Source organism: Dichotomopilus funicola, assembly GCF_033296635.1.
Source record: "Dichotomopilus funicola strain CBS 141.50 unplaced genomic scaffold C8A04scaffold_49, whole genome shotgun sequence".
Lineage (NCBI taxonomy): Eukaryota > Fungi > Ascomycota > Sordariomycetes > Sordariales > Chaetomiaceae > Dichotomopilus > Dichotomopilus funicola.
Window position 1 is genome coordinate 39,136 of NW_026944070.1, and position 24,517 is coordinate 63,652.

Here is a 24,517-nt window from a genome sequence, read left to right on the forward strand (position 1 = left end):
GGTAGACTGAGCCTGCGTCGTACCGTTTTCACACCATCTCATCTCACTTTCTTGGTTCCTCTACCTCTTCGGTCCTCGTCCCCCGCCAAACCATCGAGCCCGCTACGCGCCGCGCTGTTCATTGTCGTGCCGAGTAACCGTGCTAGCTCGTGCTTGATATGGTTGCGCAGTGGTGCTCACGTTTGGTACCGGACAATCGAGTAGGATCGTGGCCCTGACCCAGCGAGAGCGAGCCGTTGTACTGAAGGCGGCAAACCACAGCTTGTAAGCCAGGCAGCTCGCATGTCTGCCGTCTGGTGGCCTCGATCCCGTCCACGGGCCAGTCCTGAGTTACCCGCCGTGGCTACCTTTCTAGTCTAGTGAGCGCATGCTTGAAACGGAGGCCGACGAGCCCACCCCAAACAGCTATGGATGGGAGAAACTACTCCCTCGGGAGTAGTCCACATAACACCACAGTCCCTCCACCTCTTCCCGAGCGCCCAGCACGCCCCCCAACACTGCCTCCTCTCTCCGAGGTCCCATCGCCGCGGCCGATAGAGAGAGCTTCGGCCAGCGCTCTCCGCAGCGCTTTTCGACAAACCGTCCGGGCTGTAACGCCCGAACCAGTGGATCCTTTGTTCGACAGCCAAGACGGGCCCGGAAGTGATGCACCAAGAGGTTCTCGTGGGATTGGTTCTGCCTCGCCGCAAACCTCACCACGATCCATCCCCCTGGGCGCCGCTGGTTTGCCCGCTAGGCGCCAGGGTATTGTCTTTCACGATTCCTTCCCCGGCTCACTGGACGGCCCCTCGACGAGCCCGCCGCTCCGGGCGACCCCATTTCGGCCAAGAACACACACCATGGACGGTGCGTTCCGGCAACAGCTTGGCCCGGCCCTCGAGACACGCAATCGGATGGGCTCTTTCTCTTCGGCTACCTCTCTTTCCACTACAGATGACGTGAAACTACCGCCTTTTGCGTCGTCATTTGAATCGTACCACCATCCGGATTTCCAGCAGCAATCGGCCACACCGTCCTCCAAGGACAAGAAGCCGTGTGGTCCTCGAAGCCGGCTAAGCAAGCGTTCATCGTCGCGCCCTAGTTCGCCGCTTTCGTCCCTCCCGCCATCCGTGGATTCGCTTCCCCTTCCCATCCCGACGACAGACGTCAATAAAATCTTGCTCCTTATGAAGAACCTGTGTGGGAGGATGCGTGGGGAAGTCGAATATCAGAAGGATTTCAGCGCGCCATGGGTGGGCGGAATGTGTTATATCGAGGAAGAGCGCGGCAGCCTGATGTTTGATCCTGGCGATAGCGGGCCATTTCATACGCCCCTCATTTCCGATCTGCGAGGCTGCCGGGTGGCCCCGGTTGACTCTCTCGACAGGGATTCCCCGTGCCTCGAGGTCTCCAGTGCCCAGCTTGGCACGCCGCTTTTTCTGCGGCCGTTGGTTCCCGAGGAGCTGGATCTTTGGCTCGCGGCGTTGCTTTGCTGGCAACAGTTGCGCCCATCTGGCGCGAAGCCCCAACCTGTGCGCTCCGCGGGCAACCCCAGCGCTCCCGCGCCGGCACGAATGGAGATGAAACGACGGGTTTCGCTGCCGGGCCTCCGGGAGACGGCCATTATCAAGGTCGGCAAGCTGATGCTCTGGGACAAGGGCGTCGCAATGTCGCCGCGCGCTATTGTCAGGCGTCCGTCTACCCGCGATCTTCGATCTGCTCATACCTGCTGGAGGAAGGTTTCTTGTATTCTCCACGACAATGGCGAGCTCAAGATCATGACCGAAAATGATGTAACGGTTCTGTCCGTGATTGAACTCTCACAGCTCGCAAGGTCTGCCATTCAACAGCTCGACAAGTCCGTTCTGGACGAAGAATACTGCCTCGCCATCTTCCCGAGTTATTCGTCAACGTCGACCCAGCTTTCCATCTTTCGGCCGGTTTACCTCGCCCTCGAGACTCGGGTGCTGTTTGAGGTTTGGTTTGTTCTGCTGCGGGCCTTCACGATCCCTGATGTTTACAACCTGGACCTTGCCGGCGATGGACGAGTTTGCGAGGTGACCGACTTCCAACATGACCTTGCAGGGGAGACCTTCAGAGTGGAGAAGACGATATCGGTGAGAATCACCGAGGCTAAGTTGCGCAGCAGGACTTGGGGTCCTGAGGCTGGCCAAGGGGAACGCCCAGGCGACCGTCATGGCGACCGTGTTGGGAAAGGCGGCGAGCCTGATCCGCTAACTGGCAACTACCTCGCCGAAGTCATTTTAGATGGCGAGGTCCGCGCCAGGACAACAACAAAGATGGAGACCAAGAACCCGTTTTGGCGTGAAGACTACATATTTATGGACCTCCCGGCCTCATTGCCGTTCCTGTCCATCCTATTAAAGAAGGTAGATGGGAACGTGGATAGTTTTGCACACCACCTTCAGGCGACGTTTGGCATGGGAAAGTCGACTAGCGTGACAGAGACCCCCTTTGGCTTTGTCGATATCCCTTTGCATCACCTCGAGTGCGGGAAGGATTATGAACAATGGCTCCAGATCCACGACGATAGGCAACAACCCATCGGCTCCATGCTCGTCAAAATTCATCACGAGGAGTTTGTGGTTCTTCTACTCCAAAACTACCAACCGCTATCCGAACTATTGCACCGTTTCAGTTCGGGGTTGATTGCCCAGATCGTTGGTGCGTTGCCCGGGAGCTTACGCAGGCTCTCAGAGATTTTTGTGAATATTTTTCAGGTCTCAGGGTGCGCCAGCGAATGGCTGATGAACATGGTCGAGGAGGAGATTGATGGCATTGGAAATCAGGCACCAACCAAGAAAGGAAGATTCAGCGGGCGCCTCAAATCCAACGACTCCATTGAGTCGAATGTTGAGAGAGAACAGGTCGTTCGTGATTTGGGGAAGTCACTCCAGGGCGAAGCCAATCTGCTGTTCAGAGGCAACTCCCTGTTGACGCAGGCCTTGGAGTTCCACATGCGCCGTCTGGGAAACGAGTACCTGAGTGAGACGCTGGCCGAGAAGATCCTCGAGATCAACGAGAGTGATTGCAGTTGTGAGGTGGACCCAAGCAAACTGCAGCCCGGCGAAGACATTCAGCAGCACTGGACTCACCTCCTCCAATTCACCAACGATATTTGGGACTGCATTGCGTCTTCCACATCTCGTTTGCCCCCAGAACTCCGGCACATCCTGAAGTACATCCGGGCTGTTGCCGAAGACCGCTATGGGGACTTCCTGCGCACTGTCACCTACACGTCTGTCTCCGGATTCCTCTTCCTCCGCTTCCTCTGCCCTGCCATCCTGAACCCGAAGCTATTCGGGCTTTCACGCGACCATCCCCAGCCACGCGCTCAGCGGACTTTTACCCTCATCGCCAAGTCTTTACAGGCTCTTGCCAACCTCTCGAGTATCGGCAAAAAGGAGACTTGGATGGAGCCCATGAACCGGTTCTTGACAGCCCAAAGACAACCCTTCAAAGATTTCCTCGACGACGTATGCGCCATTCCAGCCGAGCGCACCAAGGGCTTGTTGCCACCGTCCTACTCAACGCCCACCACCATCATGGGCCGGTTGTCCCCAATGGCCCGCGAGGGGTTCCCTTCCCTCCCATATCTTATCGACCAGGGCCGATACTTCGCTGCCCTTGTCAAGCTCTGGTCGGACGCCCACTCAACATCTGCAAGGGAGTCCCAGGTTTACGACGGCGATCTGCTCACCTTCCACACCCTCTGCATCAGCCTCCACCAGCGGGCACTCGATTGCCTCGCCCGCATCGAAGCCCTGCGCGCCGTAGACTCGGGTAGCCTGCCTTCCGACGACCAAGCGACTCTTGTAGATACGATGGATCGCTTCAGTATCACCGATATGCTCGGCCACCCCACATCGGCCGGCGGTAACACGGCAGCCTGGCTTGAGCACGATGTGCGTGCGCCTGGTTCGTCTGGGAGTGATCTAGATGTCCCTAGTGGTCTTCCATTCGGTACCATTAGCATCAGCCGCGATGCACGGCACGGTAGTTTCAGCAGTCGCGAGTTGGGCTCCAGTTCTCTTCGACAAATGTCACGAAACACCGAGACAGCACCAGGTTTGCAAAGTCAAGAAAGCAACCCCAGCATTGGCTCCGGAAATGGGAACGGCGGTAGCAATGGCAATAGTGGGAACGGTGGGAGTGGGAATGGAGGCAATACCGGGACAGTGCGCAGCTTGCGGACCGGCATCCACCCTCGCAGACTCCTTGGGGGCCTGATGATGCGGAAGACACGCAACACATCGCCTGAGATTTCCACGGCACCCGGATTATTATTCATATCTGGACACATCGGTGACACGGAACGCGAGCGTGATCAGGGACATACGAAGGAGAATAGGGACTGGCATAAGACTAGGGAGAAGGATAAGGGTAAGGATGGAGATCGGGAGAGAGAGGGGGATCGAGAAAAGGAGAAGGATCGTGAACGTGAACGGGACAAAGATAGGGGACGCGACAAGCGCCCCGCAGGGTTGCCAGAACCAAGGCAGGTCGAAACGGTTGCGCGAGCACACTCGCATCAGCAGAAGCAGCAATAACAGTGACCACAGATAGGTGGGGTGTGAAAGCGAACCTGTGGTAATGTCCTGCGATCATCGGGTTCCCTCCCTGCCGGCCCGGTAGTTCATTTGACCGCATGTGTGTAGCATTTATACAGGAGCGAAGTAAACTGGACACTTTTTACAGTTACACGACCTGAATAAGGTTCACGTAAATTGGAGGATAGAAAGAGACTAGTCATCTTGATATATCTTCGGTCTTTGATCCGCTAAAAATCTCAGCCCGCTAGAAACTGGGAGACCCAGTCACAGCCCATGCAACACGTTGCTCTATACGCACGCGGGACTGGGTGGTCGGTCGGGTATACACTCGTACGTAAATCTTATCGTGACGTCGCCCGAGAAGCCCTTCTGTCCTCGAATCTCCCATTCAGTCTGCAAAGAACTTCTTGAAAGAAGCCTTCTCCTTGGCTAACCTCGCCGCAGCCACCGTCTTGACGGCGGCTAACTCGGCAGTGATAGCACTATCCTTAGGCTCCAGTTTCTTGGCCTGTTCAAGGCTCTCCACCGCGGCGTCCTCATCCTTGAGGCGCACTAGCGCATAGCCACGGCGGTATAGGGCCTTGGCCTTGTCCTTGTCCGAGATGCTCGAGATGGCCAAGGCGTTGTCAGCCGCCCGAACAGTGTCCTTCCACGCGCCAAGTTTCATGTTCATCAACGCCGCGTTGCTATTCAAGGTGATGCGCAAGGTCTCCAGCTGTTCCTTCGTGGTCGGCGGCTCGTTGTCCAGTTCGGGGTCCACGTCCAGATACCGCCGCCCCTTTTCGTACTTGTCGAGTGCCGCGTTGAAGTCACCGGCCTTGAAGGCGGCGTTGCCAAAACCTTTGCAGTTCGTGGCAATCTCGAGTACTTGGGCGGCAGAAAGCGGCTTGTCGTCTGCCGTTTGGTCATCGGGATAATCCTCGTACTCGTCACCGTACGCGTCAGGGGCCTTGGTGTCAGCGGCCTCTGCCTCATCCGCGGAAAGCTCGCCGCAATCCGCAATCACGGCATCCTTGACGGGCTTATCGCTCTGCGTCGGGAGATTCTCGATCTGGCGTATGATTGACTTGCCGCGAAGTACTTCGCCGAAAACAACGTGCTTGCCGTCGAGATGGGGAGTGGAGACGGTAGTGACGAAAAACTGGGAGCCGTTGGTGCCTGGAATCCAGCACAAAGGGTTGTTAGGAAACAATGTTGTGCTTTTTCAATACTCGTCCTCGTCAAAAAAATAAATGCCAGGGACAGAATACCTACCGGGGCCAGCATTAGCCATGGATAGAAGGAAGGGGCGTTCGTGTTTTAGCTCGAAGTTTTCGTCGTCGAACTTTGCGCCATAGATGGACTCGCCGCCGGTGCCATTCCCGGCAGTGAAATCACCGCCTTGGATCATGAACTGCTTGATGACCCGGTGGAAGCTCGAGCCCTTGTAATGCAAGGGCTTGCCGGCCTTGCCGATGCCCTTCTCACCAGTGCATAGAGCCCGGAAGTTGTCCGCCGTCTTAGGTACAACATCGTTGTACAGCTCGAATGTAACACGGCCCGCTGCCTTCCCGCCAATTGTAATGTCGAAGAAGACGCGGCTGCGAGCTTGCTTGTTCTCGGCGCTCATGGTGAACGGTGGGGTCGTGGTGTGTCTAGAATAGCAACTAGGATCTAGAAAACAATTGATCACGGCGTTAGTACTGGGGAAGGTAGAGGAGTCTCCAAAATGAAGGGGGAGAATGACATATCATAGCAAGGAGTCAACCCAGAGGGGAATGGAAAGAGCACAAACCTATCCCTTAGCCGCCGGTTGGGGTCGATTTGTTGTTTGCTGTCGCAGCTTTGGTCCAATTGGTGACAGGCCGTTTCTGGAGCTCGGTTGTTCAAAAATAGACGGCGTAAAGAAGAGAATCGACCAGAAGAGCACACAACTTTATCAATTGATTGGTCACCGGCACCAGCCCCCAAAACCTGTACTATGTCAGTGTGAGGCAGGGTCGCAGGGACGTTTCGTGAAGCTTCGATATGGTGGGGCAGTCGACTTGCATGAGGTGGGGCAATTCCCCGTCCGGGGTTCGCACCTTGGCTGGTCTGGGAAAGCGGTGAACGGGGAGACATGCAAGACGTGGTCTGGGATTCCTCAGAGCCTCGGAAAGTTCGTCACGTTCGCCGGCGTGATAAAAAGCTGAGAATTATGATGGGGAGGAAAGGTTGGGAGAAGGCGGGAAGGAGGAGTTGATCGCATCATCATAGCCACTCTCCGATAACTTGTCATGGCCGCATCAACGAAGTGCGAGTCTTCTGCCTAAGACCTCTCTTCTCGCAATGGTAACTCAGTGCCTTCGCTCTGGCTCTCTCCTGTGCCCTCCCCATCGGCTCGTCTACTCTAAAACCGAGAGAAAATCGAGCAAAAGTCCTGTTAACTTTCCTCGCTGGACCCTCGCTGCTCCTTTGTCTTCTTATCACCCTTGTCCCCTTTCTTCCTTTCCGGTGTTGGCCGTGCTGACATCTCCAGAGTGACCTAGTTGAGATAAAGTCAGTACCCCTATTGATTACGATGAAGCAGATCACAAGATGTCTAACCGGTCCATCGTTGACCAAAGCAACTTGCATCATGGCCTGGAACACCCCATTTTTAACCCGATCCGCCGAGTACCCGGCTTGCACTCTGCTGTAAAAGTAATCATATAGCCTTTTAGCTTCTTCTCCATTCATGGCACCATGGAAGTCTGGCTTATTTCCCTTTTTAGTTGAGGCAAGGAGCGTAAACTGGGAGACTAGTGACGGCCATAGTTAGGTAGGGTTGGCTCCGCGTTGCTAGGATTAGGTTGCGCGTCCTTACCACAGAGAACTTCTCCGCCGATATCCTGCACATTGTTTTTCCACTTTATTTTTTGAAATGTTAGATTAAGAATATGGTAGTATCCATGTAGGCGGAGTGTAGAGTGAAAGCCTCCTTACGCGGCCGCCCGATTCATCATCCCAGAGCTTAAGCTTCAAGACCTTGGCAGCCAAAGCTTCTGCTTCTTTCTCCGTGTCTCCTGGCGCCATGGCCGCGAGGACAAGGACGCCTTTGCCAATTTTGGAGACCACCTCCTGGTCCACGGTAACCGAGGCCGAAAGGACTCTTTGGAGTATGGCTGGGACTGTTGTATCAGAAAAATGTACAACCGCGCCCCTTCTCTCAAGAAGAAGAGCATCTTTGGTCGCGGGACTACCCACCTTTCATGGTAATTTTTTTTTTTTTTTGCTTTTGGGATATTTCACCTTACCCGCCACACAGAGCTGTTATTTCCAGGTTTCTAGGGGGTTCAAACAGGAGTGTTGTGAGGAGGAAAGCGACTAGTTGTTAGTAGATGTAGGTACTTAGGTACCTACATAGGGATGAAGCGCCGTCTTTGATGAAATTCAAGGGGACGGCCACACCTTTAACAAGAGGACCTATGTAGGACGCCTGATGAACGCGTTAAAAAATCAAGATGGAAGGCCCCTTATGATAGGAGGTGGTCTTCGAAATTGGGAACCAAACCTCAAAAGCCAGAAATGGATCCTTGGAAAGGAAAAGTGGGCCATCTCTAAGAGGGTTGTGGCATGCTGCCCTGAGCGTGCTCAACATTTAGCGCCTGACTGCCTGTGGAGAGGATCAAGTTCATCGCTTTCTCAAGAGTATATATGCCCTCCAGCACAGTAAAAAAAGACCACTGTAATCATCATTGAAATATGTTACTCAAGTGATACTAAATAGAAATGATCTTGAACTGAGCAGCGAAGAAATTGGGGGCTATGTTCCATGTTGTTTTGAGCTGCTTCACTTGAACCAGCCGAGCATCCCAGGTCCCTCGAACAGTGCCGCTAGGTAAGGGGCTCCTGCGCCAACACCTGTTACGCGCCAACGGCCAGGCCGCCCGCCGCCTGGCAGCCGCGTTGAACCGGGCCTTCCTGATCACCACCATTAACGACGGCCTGCAGCTAGGTTGTTTCAGCAACTTGGCACCATCAACCTCCGAACCCACAAACACAGGCGAACCTGACGAGTGCACCCGCTTGTTCGCCAGTTGAAAGCAAGCGCTTGACAGCTTGTTCAACACTCTATTTTCTCGGTTCTGCGATTTTATAAGGTCGGCGCCTCCCCCACCACTGACGTGGTGCGCTCTTCGATTTCTTGCAATTTGACTGGACAAGGATTGACATTGGATGTTCGCTTTGGACAGGGCCCCCTCTCCCACTCAACTCCTGCGCCGAAGTGCGAAAACATTAGTCGCTAGGGCATTCATCCCGAAGCTGCGCCGCCGAACGAGTGCCATCGGACGAGTCTTACCTGATCATCTCGAACTTCCCCCGCCTCTTGCCGCTTGCTACGGTTGACGGTGTCAACCTCCCACCCGACAGACGAGATGGCGGCACGAAAGCTACAACAAGAAGTCGACAAGTGCTTCAAGAAGGTGGCCGAGGGTGTTGCCGAGTTCGAGGCCATCTACGAGAAGATCGAGCAATCCACGAACCAGGCGCAAAAGGAAAAGCTTGAGGACCAACTCAAGCGGGAAATTAAGAAGCTGCAACGACTCCGTGATCAGATCAAGACATGGGCCGCCAGCAATGACATCAAAGACAAAGCCCCGCTCTTAGAGCAACGGCGATTGATAGAGACGGTTTGTATCCCGATTGGAGTCTCGCCGCTGCTATCGTGGTGTGTCTTGGACTGGCCAGCAATGACTTACATGGTTCAATAGCAAATGGAGAAGTTTAAGGCAGTCGAGAAAGCCATGAAGACCAAGGCATACTCAAAAGAGGGGTTATCCGCCGCCGCCAAGTTGGATCCTAGGGAGCAAGCCAAAGCGGACGCCGGCGAATTCCTTGGTAACATGGTTGACGAGCTGGAGCAACAGATCGAGACCCTCGAGGCCGAGAGTGAATCAATACAAGCGACGATGAAGAAGGGGAAGGGCCATGCTGCTAAGGCGGAGCGCATAGCTGAAATTGAACGCGTGATTGAACGTCATAAGTGGCACCAGGGAAAACTGGAATTAATCCGGCGTTCACTCGAGAACGGAGGGGTTGAAACCGAGCAGGTCAACGAGCTAGGTGAGAACATCAAGTACTACGTGGCCGAAGGTATGAACGACGACTTCATGGAGGACGAGACCATGTACGACGACCTCAACCTACAAGACGAGGAGGACCAGTATGGCATGAATCTGGACAACGACAAGGTGTCTTCTCAGGATACCCAATCGATACAAGACGACTTGGCGGCCCCCGAACTCGAACCGCCGAAAGCGAGTGTGCCTGTGGGGAAGCCGCGAAGTGCAGTGGAAGCGGTGGCGAGTTCGGCCGTCCGCCGACCGTCCGCACAGCTCAAATCCCCTCTCCCAACGCTCGCGACGGTACATACTACGCCATTACCGACCCTCAGCAATGGTTCTTCCACCATTGCAGGCATGAAGCCCGCAGCGGCACCGGTAAGGCTCGCAGGCGAAGGTTTGAAGTACGCCAGCGCAGCAGCGGCAGCGGCGAACAACGTGGGGATTGCTCCGTTACCACCCCCGCCTTCCACGACACCCGGTCTCGGCGGTGTGCCATTACCACCGCAAGCTAGAGCGGCGAGCGTGGCGAGCGCGGCCAACTCCCCAAGCGTCGCGTCTATACAGCCTGTATCACAAGACAAGGCGCCCGGGCCAGTGGCGGCCCCTGGGGGCGGGTCTGTGGCCGCGAACCAGTCGCACAAAGCTCCAGGGAAGGGTAAGGCGGCTGCTCAGGCACCAGCCCTGGCGCACACGGCCGTAGAAACTGCGGAAAGCTCGAGAGGTAGGTTTGAAGTCGCCCGGGGGGGGTCAGATATTGGTGTTGTTGCTGTTCGATGATGGGGCGCTAATGGTGAGACTTTGCAGCGTCACAAGCAAATGGTGCGGCCAATGATACTAAGTCGATTGAGGAGGCCGGAGAAGCGGAAGAGGAGGAGTCGATTTACCATCTCCCTGCATCCCTCCAGGACCTGGTCGAGTCATTCGAGGCGACAAAGAAGCGCCCCGCGCCGGTGAATGCGCAGGCGACCCATCGCATGCAGGCGGCATCAGAGACAAGCAAACCGGGGATTTTGGATGCGGAACCGCCACGGAACTACCATCCAGATGTCAAATTCCACTCTCACACCCGTTTCCCACAAGAGCCACTGTCCATATTCGACGACCCGCGGTTGTATACAAGGATCGACCCAGACACGCTTTTCTACGTGTTCTACTACAAGCAAGGCACATACCAACAGTATCTTGCGGCACGGGCCTTGAAGGACCAGAGCTGGAGATTTCATAAGCAGTACCAGACATGGTTTCAGAGGCATGAAGAACCTAAGTCCATCACGGAGGAATTTGAGCAGGGCACCTACCGCTTTTTCGATTATGAGAGCACATGGTAAGACTCTTCCCGCGTGTAGTGTGGCTGTCTAGGAGATGAGTGGGGGAGGAGAAAGTGGTCTTACGGGACAACTCGCTAACCCAAGACTGGCAGGATGAACCGACGTAAGGCTGACTTCAAGTTCGCTTACAAGTTCCTCGAGGATGAGGTTTAGGGGGCCGCCTCCGGGGGGCGAAGTGACACGCCGACGGCCGCTCACAGCCGCTACCCGCCTCAAGATGAGGTTGTGTAGCTCGGGCGACAAGCTGGCCGAATTCGGAAGCATTTCGAGGTAGGGCGGTCGCTGGCAGGGTGCGAATTACTAGTAATGTAAACAGCTGCGTATGGGATATGGTTCGGTATTATGTAGGGTGACAACCGCTTGTTTTTGGGGGTCATGGTGGGGAAGACGTTAACCAGGTTCAAGGGAGAGAGACCACCGCGTTACGCAAGGCTCATCGTCACTTCTCCCCGGTATGGCAATCCAGATTACGAGTCACTTGCAATGATTTTGCAACAACCTGCTGCCCCATCATGTTGCCAGTACACGTGTGAATCACGTTGGGGTTTTCAGTCTAACTGGACCTGGCACGCCACTTGCCCAGCCGGAGCCGCATCTTAATATGTCCCTTTCGCCCTTAATTCAGAGTTTGCCTCCATACAAACGTGCCACTTGTCCATGTCTTATTCCTCCAAGCACTTCACGAATGAAGGAGGCTTTTGTCTAGAACGGCAAAATCCTAGCGATCATCGCGGCATTTTAGTCCAAGCCAAGGCTCACGGAAGCACCAACGGGCAGCCTCCTCGTCCGCCTTGAGATTTTCCGCGAGAATTCCCGTACGCTTGGTTGGGGAATCCAAGCGCGAAGCGAGCGACCGGGGAGATGGGAGGGGATTCGGTGCCGGATCGAGAGACCGGGCCCCGAGCAGGTTAGGCCATGACACGGATTCGTACAGCCGTACGTGCAGTCGACTTAGGTTCGTTGCCACAGAGGAGCGGCCGCTTTCGTGTCACAACAGGAGGAGGCTCAGAAGCTCAGGAACGCCCACACAAAACATCCGAACAAACCCCACCGTTCAAATCGGCCGGAGCCTTGTCGCCTGCCTGAGACAAGGCGTTACCACCGCTAAAGTACGGAGGAGGAGGTCCTTGATTGAGTCCTTGAGGCTCTGCGGGCGCTTTTAGTAATCAATACTGCCCTTAGATCCTCAATCCCCGTCACCGTGGCGGTCAGTGCCGACGCAGACCTCCTCTCACCTTGCGAGCGAGTGAAGCTCCGAAGAGGCGCAGGCCAGGCGCAGCCACATGATCATGTGGTATCGCAGCAGCCATTTGTCGCGGCCCTTTCGCTTCCACTTATCCCCTCTTTCTGCGTCGGTGACAAGGTAAAAGGCATGGAACAAGGCGTCGGATGGCGTAGAGGGGCTGACGAATCATCGGAGGGAGTCCCGGCAGTTTTCCATTTCCCCGGTCCTGTCTGAGGGACAGATGGACACCGAGCAGCTGGGCACTGAATGTTGTCTCGTTCCATGTGAAGGCAGCTGCAAGGTGGCCGAGGTGGTGCCAAGAAGGCGGTGCCAAGAATATAGCGATTGGCTGAAGCGTTATGTGGGGCGCTCTCTTACCCCACCACCCAGCACAACGGCAGCAGGAAAGCACGACACCAGCCCGCGCGATTTTCTTTGGTAGGGCCATTCTCCAAACTCAGCCTCCCGCTTGGAAACTTCCATACCGAAGTTCTGTTTCAGAACGCTCGGAACCTCGCTAACCTTCCGAGCCTTTCCTGATTTCTGCCTCTCCTTCCCACGCATCGTCAGCCGCATGGGACGACCGGAATTTTCCCGTTTCCGCAACCGTGGCCTGCTTGCCTGCCGTGGCGCAACCCTGGTTTAAGCTCGGCCAGTGCTGTGGCACGAGATGCGGGGATAGGTCGAGGTTCCTGACATTCTCCAACCTGCAACCTTCCAAGTACCTACCCAAGGATCAATCAGGCCACCCATCAGGTTGTCCATGATCCGCGGTCGCCAACCACCTACAACGCGAAGAACCCAACATACCGTTGCACAGCACTTTGCGCCGCGGGCCCCCCCCCTCCCCCCGGCTTCTAATTCGTACGAGCAAGCGCAACAATTCTGGAGTTGACCAAATGGAAACCCCGCGCTTTCAAGCTTTGCCTTTCCATCCGCCCGTCCGTTCACCCGCATCTCCAAAAGTCCGCTGTTGGTTCAATTGGTCCAATTGTTGGTTGTTGAATCGTTGACGTTGGGGACTCTTGCCCACCGCTCCATGCGGTTGGTTGATGATCATTCCGCGAGGCTGCGCCTTACAATCTTCCCGCGATGAGCTGTCGCGGGCAAGGCGGGTTAACGGAGACAGATGCAGATGCACGGTTCCCGAGTTAGAGGAGCCTGTTGGTCAAAGTTAACCGAGTTACGGGTTGATGATGAGAGTTGATGTTTTAGAACCCCCTTGCCCATTCGACGCTCCTCGAGCCGTAAATTGTAGGGGCATGTATCGATGATTTGTCGGCCTCACCCTTTACCAACATACAGACGCATGCCCTCCCTCATTCTGTCGCTTGACATGCAGGCGGCGAAACCTTTCTTACATGGCCATCAGTTTAAACCGTCGAGAAGTGAAAGGTTGCACTGATCCTTGCAATCGAGGCTCTTTTGAGTCCCTCGTAGGACACCGTGGCACGCACAAAAGAGGCGTATCAAAGGTTCGGGATCTCTCTCTCGCCCCCTTTCTCGCATTCGGCTTCAGCAGAGGTCCCGCGGCGTCTTTCCTCCTTCTCGAGCGACGCGGCACGCCCTGCCAAGACTGACACTAGAGGAAACACCACCGAAGGCGTGCGTGGTAACCCGTCCTCAAAAGACGTACCTTTTTACAAACCAAGCGGTCGTTAGCCAGTCAGCTACCCCTTTTGAGAGCCGCATACCCTCATCTTCTATTGCCCCAGCTCGGTAGTCGGTTGCTCCTTTGGCCGCCGTGGAGGTACGGGTGCCCAGTTCATGCCAGTCCGCTCGGGACGCTGTGTTTCCCGTCGCATTACTTCTTCATCTGACTCTTTTCCCCCACCGAGCGACCTGCGAGCTCACCCTCTCGGGAGATCCCCAATGCTCTTCTGACTGAGTCTCCTTCCTCTGCCCCCCACATATCAGCCTGGATAATCACCTCCTTCCGGTCCGATCTGTCCCACCATTTCCCCCAAGCCTTGCCGACGATCGGGGTGGCTGTGGTGGTCGCGTTTTCACAGCCATGCCACATCGGTCTCGTGATCCCCCCATAAGGAAGAGCAGGAGACAACGGCTGGGATGAGGATGCGGATCGGGAGAGGTTGCCGGGCCCTTACCATTTTGTTTGCCCGGTCTTTTGCGCGAGATACCGGCCTGTACCTTTCGGCTTAGGTAGCCGGGGCCGTTTGCGTGCATGCGTGCTGATATCGGAGAGATTGATTCAATGGTGAAACGGCCTTCTCCTTGCTAGGTTATCGACTGGATCGCGGATTAGGCGTTTTTTCCCCCTTCCTTGTTATGTCCTAGTTGCTGCAACCTTTCTGACATCTTCCTTTGGCTTGCCGCGAGTGCATACATTGCCTATTTCGGTCACCTAAGGTACCCCCCTCCGCTTCCAGGTCCTGCTGCTCGCCTTACCGACGATGAGGGTGAGCTGGGCAATGAATGTGTTGTTCCGCCTCACTCTCTGCACGGCAACTAAACTAGGATATCCGTGTTGGCTGCAGAGATACCTAGGTACGTAGCTAGGTAGCTAAGAGGGACAGCACATCACCGATCATCCGTCTATCCAGCTACCCACTTGCACTGCGCGCCCTGCATATTTACCTCCAGGCCGTCCTCCCATGATTGCCTGGTTTCCTTCGTCCCCCCTCTTCGCCTCTCCCGCTATCTATCTCTCACAACTCCCGTGTATACCTTAAATCCAAGTTTTTGCTTGTCACCCATAATTCGTTACTCTATTTGGTTTTCGCCTTTGTTGCCGTTTCGAAAACTCCCTTCACCCACCATCACCATTTCTGTGTCATTCTCGCCCCTCGCCTGCCCCCAACCTCCCCAGCCAGGTAGCCTACGAGCACGACCCGGGGTCGAGGCTCATCCGGCCTGTCTTTCACACCACCGAGACGTAGGTTTGATGGAACGATACCTAGATCCACCCTACCACTCCGCCCCCGGAGGGCTCCCAGGCCAAGATGACCCATGGGACCGCTCTGCCGGCATGGAAAGAAGCGACTCGCAGTCCAGCAGTTGCACCGTCGGCAGTAGCTATACTATCAGTACAGGCCTTTCGGCCTACTCGACTTACTCGGGCTACACCTCGGCCACGGACTCCTCGCCCCTCGAGTTGCCCGTCTGCGACGATGGCACCTACGAGAAGACCGCGTCGTCGTCGTCGTACCCGGATCCATCCACCTATTACGAACATGCCGATGCCAATCATGTATTGTCGGCTACCGGGTCGCAGTATCAGTACAGCTCCCTCCAGAACTCACAGGCGCTGCAGCTCTCGACGCCCTTTCATCCCCTCGGCACACAAGAAGGCAACGAGGAGGCGGCCTGGCAGGCTACTTTAACCGCAACCTCCTTGATCATCGACAGGCGAGCTTTCGAGGACGACGGGCCAGCCGGTATCACCTCGGTAGTTGTTGAGGCCTCAGTACAACGATTCCTAGCCTACAACATTGAAGAACCTGTTCGACCAGCGATCCAAGAAGTTTTGTATCAACAGCTGCGTCCTTTGTTTAATAACCGTGACTATCACCACCTCAGCATCATCCGACTTTTGGAGGAGGCTGCCTACCAACTCCAGATACGGCTCCAGGATCCCAAAGTTTTGGATGTCTCCTTTTGGGCGATCGCCACTGTCCTCCACAGGCTGTCTAGGGAGGAATTGGAAGAACATGATGGCCACGACGCCATCCAGAACCGGAAAAGCAGCGATGCCATCCCCCACAGCAACGACGGCTGGAATATCATTGATTTGAGTGTGTCACGGGATCACCTTGCAACCCCTGATGCAACCCAGGCCCAGTAAGCCGGTCACGTCTTTGTCATTTTGGTTTCTGAACGGTTCTCACCCTCGAGTTTTTACTTCGGTCCCTATCCATCCCCTCTACCCGCTCTTTTGCCCCCCTAACCTCCCCTCAAACTACATCATTAACTCGCCACTAACTATTCCTCTTCTCCCACTCCTCTCAGACCCTCTCTGTCATCGTCCCCCAACGAAAAAGAAAAATTCCCCTGCCCCATCCCAGGCTGTCTCAAGGTCGCTAGCCGGCTTGCCGATGTCGACCGCCACGTTCGTATGACCCATGTCGCCGAGGCTGAGCGCAAGAAGTATTTCTGCGACTACAAGAGGTGTGCGAGGCACACGGATCCCTTCTTTCGCCCAGACCATTTTCGAGATCACCTGCGCGGGTTCCACATGGAGGATCTGCTCAAGCGCAGCGTTCGGGTGGATCGCAGGTGGTGGGCCACACGCGCCATGATGGAGTGGTGGTGGCGGTGCAATCGATGCTTTATGAGGGTGGTGTCAGAGGAGAGTGGGTATGTGTGCTCAGGATGTGGGAATGCGTGCGAGAAGGAGAGGCAGATACGCCGGGCACGCCTGACGAGCCGATCATGAGGCCGAGATCGACGTTGGGTATCAAGGAGCATGACAGCAGCCCCAGCAGCACCTAGGCAACATCAACGCCTCGCCGATATCATGGCGCGATGCATCCTCTCCTCGGTCCCACTAATGGGTCCAGTATCACCCATTCTCGTTTCGCTCTCTTCTCTCGGCGCCTGGTTTTGTGTTCAACCAATCACATCACCCATAGCTCGCCATATCTCGGTTCATTTGGGTGTCGCCCCTTTCTTTTCGATTTTCTGATTTATACTCTCTTGTGCTTGATTTCTTCTTCTTTTTTCTAGGGCTCACATGGACTCCCCAAGCGCGAGGCAACCGCCAGCTGATGAGCAAACCAAAGAACGGCAACGTCTGCTGTCTGGCTGTCTCCCAGGGATGCCATGGGAGAAGCTCGTCCGGTATATCTCTGACCTCTTTTTGTTTTCTTTGTCTTTTTCCTCCGCTATTGCAAGATCATTATACGCGGCATCACAGCACCGGCCCTGAATTCGCACGACGACACGGCCGGGAATTATGGCAGAAACGAAAACTTTGTTCATTTTATTTTATTTTCTATATTCTTCCTTTTGTCACTCGCTCTCAACCTCCTGTTGTCTTCTTTTCCTATTATCTCCCGAGGGCTCGCCTGTCCAGCAAGTGCGTGAGACAAGCTGTCAGCTCCTCGAAAACCACGCTTTTTATCAGCGGGAGACGGTCGGTATATTGCTCGCTGGCTGGCTACAACAGAACAGTGCCGCTTGGAAATCCCCCGTTCTCCTGCTTGGCCTTTCGTGGCCTAATTTCAGCCGCTCGCTTGGGCGGCTGTGTATTAACGTTGTACGTTCTCCGGAGACAAACGATGTACGTCCGAGCAAGGGATAAACAGAGACGGGATTGGACGTCATTGGGTTTAAAACATAGGGTTTAGTCCGCCTGGGCGGAACCAAAGCAGAGTCGCGCTGCCGCAAGAAGTATTGGATCTCCCGTTGTGGATGCGGGCTGCTTTGGGGGGGTTTAATCGAACGTTTTGGTGGCGGTAGCAGTGACGCGGCTGAGAGAAGTCCCGCTTGGTATGGATAGAATGATGATTCACGATGATGATGATAATGATGATACAAATGTATATCACGGGTTAGGCTACTAGTACTACTAATAAACGAGAGGGCGAGCTGGCATCGCATGGACGGACTTGAAAGGGCCGGGACAGAGGGACAACGAATTGAATCCCGATATGGATATAGTTACACGTACGATAACAACCGTGTGCGAAGTACGAATACTCGATCTGACATCTTTTCTTGGTGACTGTTGAACCTATTCAATTCCGGGCTGGCGAGTGGTTTTATATCCGGCGATATCCGCATCTTATCGCCGCCGGCTCGGCCCCTGGATGTTTCGGATGAGCTATTTTCCAGATGACCCCGCAATCTGCAACCTCCCCCACGAGCACTGGCACGGTCCTTCAAGACCCTCATGCCCCGCTTCGCTGGAAAAGTTTTGCCCCTTCTCCCATTCCGTCAACGCTGCACTTGCTCCGTCAAATCAGTTTCCATTCTGCCGATCACCTGGATCTGTGCTGCGAGCATGAAAGCGGCCAGAATGACGCACTGACACTGCAAAACGTGTGATAGGACGAATAGAAAGGCCCAATTGAGGCCCCTGCATGTTGCTCGAGAGCACGGGACGGACTGAAGGATGAGACGGGTGCGCCAAAGCCAACACATGTTGGACATGGGATTGTGTGCCTGAATTGTGTGTCTGTATATTAAGGTATCTCCCTCACGACCCTCTCCCTCCAAGTGGATCTTTCTTCACTTCGCTCCACCAGCCCCGGACGCCGAGCGAGCTGACATACAATCGTTAAAGAGGGCTCTCCATTTTTTCTCTCACAGCGGGGACCCCACCAAGCGATTTCGGCGGTTTGGTTGTGCGATCCTGGCTCTTCTGGACAGTCATAGCCACAGACAAATCTTGATACATTAATCCGCAATTGTACCAACAAACGGCTTGCTCCGGCTTTCTCCAACTTCTCAGGTTCCCCAGCTTCTATCGTCTTAGGTGAAGTTGCCGCGGCCCGCCTGCACTACACGCATCCACCACACTCTCACACCCAATCAACAGCTCCCCTGGCCCGACTGCATACTTACTTCCTCGGCTTCTACTCCCCGCCGACTCCTCGACGGACCTGCTGTATTCGGCGGCCCGACCCGGCGTGTTTCGACGGTCCCGGCTCCGTAGCCAGATCCCCGCGTTTGCACTACCCTTTCTCCCCCGCACCTTCTCTCCCCCTCTTGTCCCTTCCTCCTTTTCCACCATGTCGTCCGCATCTACCGCAGCCTTCCGTGCTTCCCTCCTCCGCACATCAACTTGGTCTCGCGCCGTCTCTAGCCCGGCCTCTACCAGCAGTTTACGCCCGGCTCTCACGGTACCCCGCGCCACTCCCGTCTTCCTCTATTCCCAGCTTAACCGGCGCACCATGGCCACGGACGCCCCTGCCAAGATCAAGGTCAAGAACCCCGTTGTCGAGCTCGACGGTGACGAGATGACACGGGTGATCTGGAAGGATATCAAGGACAAGTTTATCTTCCCGTATCTCGATGTTGACCTCAAGTACTACGACCTCGGGCTCGAGTACCGCGACGAGACCAGCGACAAGGTTACACTGGATGCCGCGGAAGCGATCAAGAAGTACTCCGTTGGTGTGAAGTGCGCAACCATCACACCTGACGAGGCTCGTGTGAAGGAGTTCAACCTTAAGCAGAGTATGTGTCAACCTCTCCGCGTGGATTACATGAGAATTTGCTTGTTCTGTACTTGGCGGGCTTGCTTGATTATTTCGTGGGACAGTTATGGCTGACTGACACCTTTCTGTTTCTCCTACATACAGTGTGGCTCTCACCCAACGGTACGATCCGCAATGCTCTTGGCGGCACTGTCTTCCGCGAGCCGATTGTCATCCCCCGCGTTCCACGCCTGGTCCCTGGGTGGAAGAAGCCCATCATCATTGGCCGCCATGCCTTTGGTGACCAGTACCGGGCCAAGGATTTGGTTGTCCCCGGCCCCGGCAAGCTCAGCATGGTCTATACTCCGACCGGCGGCGAGCCGCAGGAGATCGAGGTGTTCCAGTTCAAGAACGGCGGCGGCGTTTCCCAAACCCAGTACAATACCGACGAGAGCATCGTGGGCTTTGCTCATGCTAGCTTCAAGCTCGCCATCACCAAGGGCCTCCCCCTGTACATGAGCACCAAGAACACCATTCTCAAGAAGTACGATGGACGCTTCAAGGACATCTTCCAAGACCTCTATGACACCACCTACAAGGCCGAGTTTGAGGCCAAGGGTATATGGTACGAGCATCGCCTGATTGACGACATGGTTGCTCAAATGATCAAGAGCAGTGGTGGCTACATTATGGCGTTGAAGAGTGAGTCTTGAAGCGATATAACATGGGCTATCGTACAACACGGCCAGTCAGACTAACTCACATTCACCCTATAGACTACGACGGCGACGTCCAATCCGACATCGTCGCCCAGGGCTTCGGCTCGCTCGGCCTGATGACCTCGGTTCTTATCACCCCCGACGGCAAGACCTTCGAGTCCGAGGCCGCCCACGGCACCGTCACCCGCCACTACCGCGAGCACCAAAAGGGCCGCGAGACCTCTACCAACCCGATCGCTTCCATCTTCGCCTGGACTCGCGGCCTAATCCAGCGCGGGAAGCTCGACGAGACCCCTGAAGTTGTTGCTTACGCTGAAAGCCTCGAACGCGCTTGCATCGACACGGTTGACATCGATGGCATCATGACCAAGGACTTGGCGCTGGCGTGCGGCAAGACAGCCCGCGAGGACTATGTCACTACTGGCGAGTACCTGAACGCGGTCGAGAGGAGGTTGAAGCAGAGCTTGAAGGAGAAGCTTTAAACGATAAGCCCTCTGGGTGTAAGAGGATCTTGCGTTTCTGGTTTTTTTTTCTCTAAGGGCGAGTTCTGGATGAGGCACACGGCACCGCTCTGTCGGATGCTTTTGTTGTTTCGAGGCGCCCGCTTATCACAAGCTAGGGATATCATTGCTTGACCTTTGGATGATGATGTATGAGTTTTTGTCACGCTTGTTAGTGTACATTAGCCGCCAGCTAGCGCCTCGCTGTACATATTTTTTTCGTTGGGGCGTTTCGGCCGCGTGGATATCCTGTTGTTGTAGGTATACCCGTTCCGACATGGTTGAAGATAGTTGATGACATGCTGGTGTTTGCTTTAAGTCTCAGGGAATAGTGTAAAATTCAAGCTATGGACCTCGCCAGTCGTGGAACTAGCCCACAGATCTCCCTCCAGTCGATGGATGCAACGAAGTTTGACCCCGTTTAAGAACTGACCAACCCTACATGAAACCGTTCTATAGCAATTGATACTGGTACAAAGCTAATACAAAGCCGGCAAGAGATAGAGAACACAGCCGCAAAAGAGATGACGATCTGAAAAAGAGAAGGGAAGAAAACGCCTCATCCATGCTAGCTATCCCATCCATCCGTCCATCCATCCGTCCATCCCTCTCGAATTGCGCTTTGCCGCCCATACCCGAAGGAAAAAACGAGAATGGTTTCGGTTAAGAGATACCCGATATACTCCCCCTCCCCTCTCCAATATTACTGGCCACCAGAGTAGAATAAGGGCCATAGTTTCCCACGAAGATTGGAGTGGCAGAACTGGGATATTCAGGAGTGAATCCCAGGCGTCGATCCGTGGGCCGTTATAATAATGACTGAGTTCCTCCCCATGACGAGCCTAGTCCGACTGAGCAAAGACAAAAGACGAAATGCACCGCCGTAAAACAAACGGGCGTGGAAGTCAATCAATCATCCTCAAACCTCCCACCCCAAGATCCACCCCCTTCACTCTTCCTTCCCGAGCCCTTGGCTGATGAGCTCCGTTCCCTCGGCGAAGCATGCTTGTTGAGTCTTGAGGGATCGCTCTTCCTCGGAACACCTTTGGCTGCTGCGCTAGGCGTCCTCTCAACACTCCCGCTACCTTCGCTCTTACGCTTCTTCTTCGTCGGCCGACTCGAGCCCCCCTTGGGCCGATACCCCGGGTCGTCGTCCACCATGCGCTTGCGTTTACCCTTTCCGCCGGCGGCGCTGGGCGTAGAGGCGGTTTCTCTGCCTCCGCCGCCGCCACCACCACCCCCACTGTAGCCCGCCTCATCGTCCATGTCGTCGAAGCTCTCCGTGTTGGCCGCGACTCGGCTGGTGCGCTTGGCGCGGGCAGAACTAGAACCGCCGCCGCCGCGAGACCCGCGCTCGCCTTTCCCGCCACGACGGCCGGAACCGGCGCCGTGGCCGTGGCCGTTGTGTGAGGCGTCGCCGTCGTCTTTGCCGCCGCTGCCGTCTTTGGTGTCGTGCTCGCCGTCTTGGAGGAAGGTTTTAGGGGCGTGCTTACGCAGCCAGTTGTAGACTGAGGTCGGGTTGCGCACGGCGAGGTCGCGGTGAGAGTCCTTGGGGTTGGTGGGCGCGTCGAGGTGCGCGAGAGGGGCGAGAGTGGGCAGCGGGGGTTCTGATGGTTTATTGTTGCTGCTGTTTCCTAAGGCTGCGGCCGCCGCGGCCTCTTCGTTAGCCAAGTGTGCGTCGAGTTCCCAAATGTAGTTGTCGATGTCGTCGGCCGTTAGGAAGGAAGGGGGATGGTTTTGGCCCTGGGCAGGGTCGGCGGGTGAGTCGCGGCCAGCGTCTAGGTCAGCGAGTAGGTCGGGGAAACGCTCGGCAGCCGAGGAGAACCGAAAATGTGGCACTTCCTGTAGAAGACTCTTGTAGGACTTGTCTGGTACCGCGCCGGCTTGGGGTGATGTTGGTCGGTCGATGTCCAAGAAGAGGGTGCTGTCGATGTCGGCGGAAGAGTCTAGGGAGAGATCGATGCGCTTGTTGGGGGGGATCTGGCCGCAATTGTTGACATCGAGAAGCAGGTCGAGGAGTCGACTACAACCAACAAGGGTTAACACATAACAATTCTGGGATGTCAAAAGGCGAAGTGGATGAATGGGTGATACATGACGAGATGTAATAACAAAAATTACATACTCTTTTTGCACCGCCAGCCTCTTGGCCGCGGAAAGGGCCTTTTGTTCGAGCCTGTGAAGCTCTTCACCATCGTGCATCTTTTGGTCAAAGGTGATGCGCATCTTGCGGTACTTCTTCTTCCAGGACCGGTACGTGGGCTTGTCATCGGCCATTCTGGCATCGCCAGAGTCATCCTCGGCCTTGACCTTGAGGTCAAGCCTGCTTCGCCCGGTGGCTTCCATGGCGATGGCTCTTTGCAGCGTGTCGTGTCGCGTTCAATTGATTAAGTGTGGTGATGAATCTGCGGTCGTTGGTGTGTGGGATGACTCAGGTTGGAGTGAAAATTTGCGAAAGCGTTTGAAATGGGCCACCGGGGGCATGTGCTGCCTAAGTTGAGATTCCTAATGCGTAGTGAGGGCGAGAGAGGCTGATGGGTTGCATTGTTCAATGTGTTGGAACTCGCGGGCGCGCCGAGCCACCCCTGCTGCCGAGTTGATTCCAGTGGTATTCTGTTGCGCGAAACATTGTCACTCTGGACGGGAGAAGGAATACGAAATCTTACCTGACCCAGCTCGCCCTTGTGCGTGTTCCATGCTACCAGCCCCACATTTGAGACAGCCAATACAGCCACTGAGGTAATAATTCCTGTAACTTACCTAGCTCACCAACAGAGAAGTTTCCAATTCGAGAAATTTAGCAGTCCACCCATGTTTGATCCCCGTCGACTGTCCGGATCCGTCGAGCTCACTGCAACGGAACTCCCCGCCCTACCAGAAAACACTCGATGCTCCGTGTTCTTGGTATTAACCTCGCGGGAAACATAGCAAAAATGGCGGAAAACGCAGCCAAGCGACTCAAGACCGATAACGGCGCCGCCGTCGCCATTGGCACCCACAACGGCCACTTCCACGCCGACGAGGCCTTGGCTGTCTACATGCTGCGCACGCACATCCCAACCTACGCCGGCGCCCGCCTAGTCCGCACGCGCGATGCTAACCTCCTCGAGACCTGTCACACCGTTGTTGACGTCGGTGGCGAGTATGAACCCGCCCGCAATCGCTTCGACCACCACCAGCGCACCTTCTCAACCACCTTCCCCGACCGCCCGACCAAGCTGAGTAGCGCGGGGTTGGTGTACCTGCACTTTGGCAAGGCGATCATCGCGCGGCGCATGGCCCAGGCCGAGGACAGCGAGACCGTGTCGCTGGTGTGGCGGAAGATTTACGAAAATTTCGTCGAAGCGCTTGACGCACACGACAACGGCATCTCCTCCTACGACCCGGCACTGCTGGCCGCCGCCGGCGCGGAAAAGCGGTTCTCCAACGGCGCCTTCACGCTGGGGGCCATGGTCGGCCGCTTCAACGGGTACTGGAACGACCCCGTCATTGAGGACCCCGTGGCCGCGCAGGCCGCTGAGGACCAGCGGTTCGAGCTCGCTAGCCAGCGTATCGGTGAGGAGTTTGACCGCGGTCTGGACTTTTTTACTCGGGCTTGGCTGCCCGCGCGGGAAGTGGTGGCCGAGGCCTTCAACGAGCGTCAGGAATACGACAGTGAAGGCCGCATTCTGGTGCTGAAGAAACAGTCCGCACCGTGGAAAGATCACCTCTATACCTTGGAAGAGGAGAAGGGCGAGGAGGGCAAGGTGCTGTACGTCTTGTACCCGGAGAAGCCCGTCCCCGGCGCCAAGTGGAGGATTCAGTGTGTGCCTAGCGCTGGAGACTCCTTTGAGAGCAGGAAGCCGCTGCCCGAGGCATGGAGGGGTTCCCGCGACGAGGAGTTGGATGGCATTACAGGAGTGGAGGGTGGTGTGTTTGTACACGCCTCGGGTTTCATCGGTGGTAACAAGACATTTGAGGGTGCGCTCGCCATGGCCAAGAAGGCGCTCAAGATTTGAGCGAGTGAGGGAGAGCGCAAGGGGG

General features: G+C 55.6%; 8 protein-coding genes across 8 annotated transcripts; 5 read left to right on the forward strand and 3 right to left on the reverse strand.

Moving 5' to 3' along the window:
- Positions 1-407: 407 nt before the first annotated feature.
- C8A04DRAFT_13576 (uncharacterized protein) lies at positions 408-4,550 on the forward strand (the record flags this gene model as incomplete). Its single annotated transcript, XM_062777767.1, has 1 exon — positions 408-4,550. The coding sequence occupies one exon, from the start codon at positions 408-410 to the stop codon at positions 4,548-4,550; it is 4,143 nt and encodes a 1,380-aa protein (XP_062635418.1).
- Positions 4,551-4,941: 391 nt separating this feature from the next.
- Positions 4,942-6,162, reverse strand: C8A04DRAFT_30304 (cyclophilin-like domain-containing protein; the record flags this gene model as incomplete). Its single annotated transcript, XM_062781329.1, has 2 exons — positions 4,942-5,711; positions 5,808-6,162. The coding sequence occupies 2 exons, from the start codon at positions 6,160-6,162 to the stop codon at positions 4,942-4,944; spliced, it is 1,125 nt and encodes a 374-aa protein (XP_062635419.1).
- A 792-nt stretch (positions 6,163-6,954) lies between these two features.
- C8A04DRAFT_30305 (D-Tyr tRNAtyr deacylase-like domain-containing protein) lies at positions 6,955-7,764 on the reverse strand (the record flags this gene model as incomplete). Its single annotated transcript, XM_062781330.1, has 5 exons — positions 6,955-7,056; positions 7,119-7,312; positions 7,378-7,420; positions 7,497-7,681; positions 7,758-7,764. 5 exons carry the CDS (start codon positions 7,762-7,764, stop codon positions 6,955-6,957), a joined length of 531 nt encoding a protein of 176 aa, XP_062635420.1.
- Positions 7,765-8,929: 1,165 nt separating this feature from the next.
- C8A04DRAFT_30306 (Not1 N-terminal domain, CCR4-Not complex component-domain-containing protein) lies at positions 8,930-11,100 on the forward strand (the record flags this gene model as incomplete). The annotated part of the gene is made up of 4 exons (XM_062781331.1): positions 8,930-9,184; positions 9,266-10,340; positions 10,424-10,943; positions 11,040-11,100. 4 exons carry the CDS (start codon positions 8,930-8,932, stop codon positions 11,098-11,100), a joined length of 1,911 nt encoding a protein of 636 aa, XP_062635421.1.
- Positions 11,101-15,161: 4,061 nt separating this feature from the next.
- Positions 15,162-16,568, forward strand: C8A04DRAFT_30307 (uncharacterized protein; the record flags this gene model as incomplete). Its single annotated transcript, XM_062781332.1, has 2 exons — positions 15,162-15,973; positions 16,142-16,568. 2 exons carry the CDS (start codon positions 15,162-15,164, stop codon positions 16,566-16,568), a joined length of 1,239 nt encoding a protein of 412 aa, XP_062635422.1.
- Positions 16,569-18,867: 2,299 nt separating this feature from the next.
- On the forward strand, positions 18,868-20,476 carry C8A04DRAFT_38572 (uncharacterized protein; the record flags this gene model as incomplete). The annotated part of the gene is made up of 3 exons (XM_062784272.1): positions 18,868-19,315; positions 19,441-19,977; positions 20,052-20,476. 3 exons carry the CDS (start codon positions 18,868-18,870, stop codon positions 20,474-20,476), a joined length of 1,410 nt encoding a protein of 469 aa, XP_062635423.1.
- Positions 20,477-21,403: 927 nt separating this feature from the next.
- Positions 21,404-22,840, reverse strand: C8A04DRAFT_13556 (IEC3 subunit of the Ino80 complex, chromatin re-modelling-domain-containing protein; the record flags this gene model as incomplete). Its single annotated transcript, XM_062777761.1, has 2 exons — positions 21,404-22,517; positions 22,620-22,840. 2 exons carry the CDS (start codon positions 22,838-22,840, stop codon positions 21,404-21,406), a joined length of 1,335 nt encoding a protein of 444 aa, XP_062635424.1.
- Positions 22,841-23,427: 587 nt separating this feature from the next.
- C8A04DRAFT_38574 (metal-dependent protein hydrolase) lies at positions 23,428-24,492 on the forward strand (the record flags this gene model as incomplete). Its single annotated transcript, XM_062784273.1, has 1 exon — positions 23,428-24,492. The coding sequence occupies one exon, from the start codon at positions 23,428-23,430 to the stop codon at positions 24,490-24,492; it is 1,065 nt and encodes a 354-aa protein (XP_062635425.1).
- Positions 24,493-24,517: the final 25 nt, after the last annotated feature.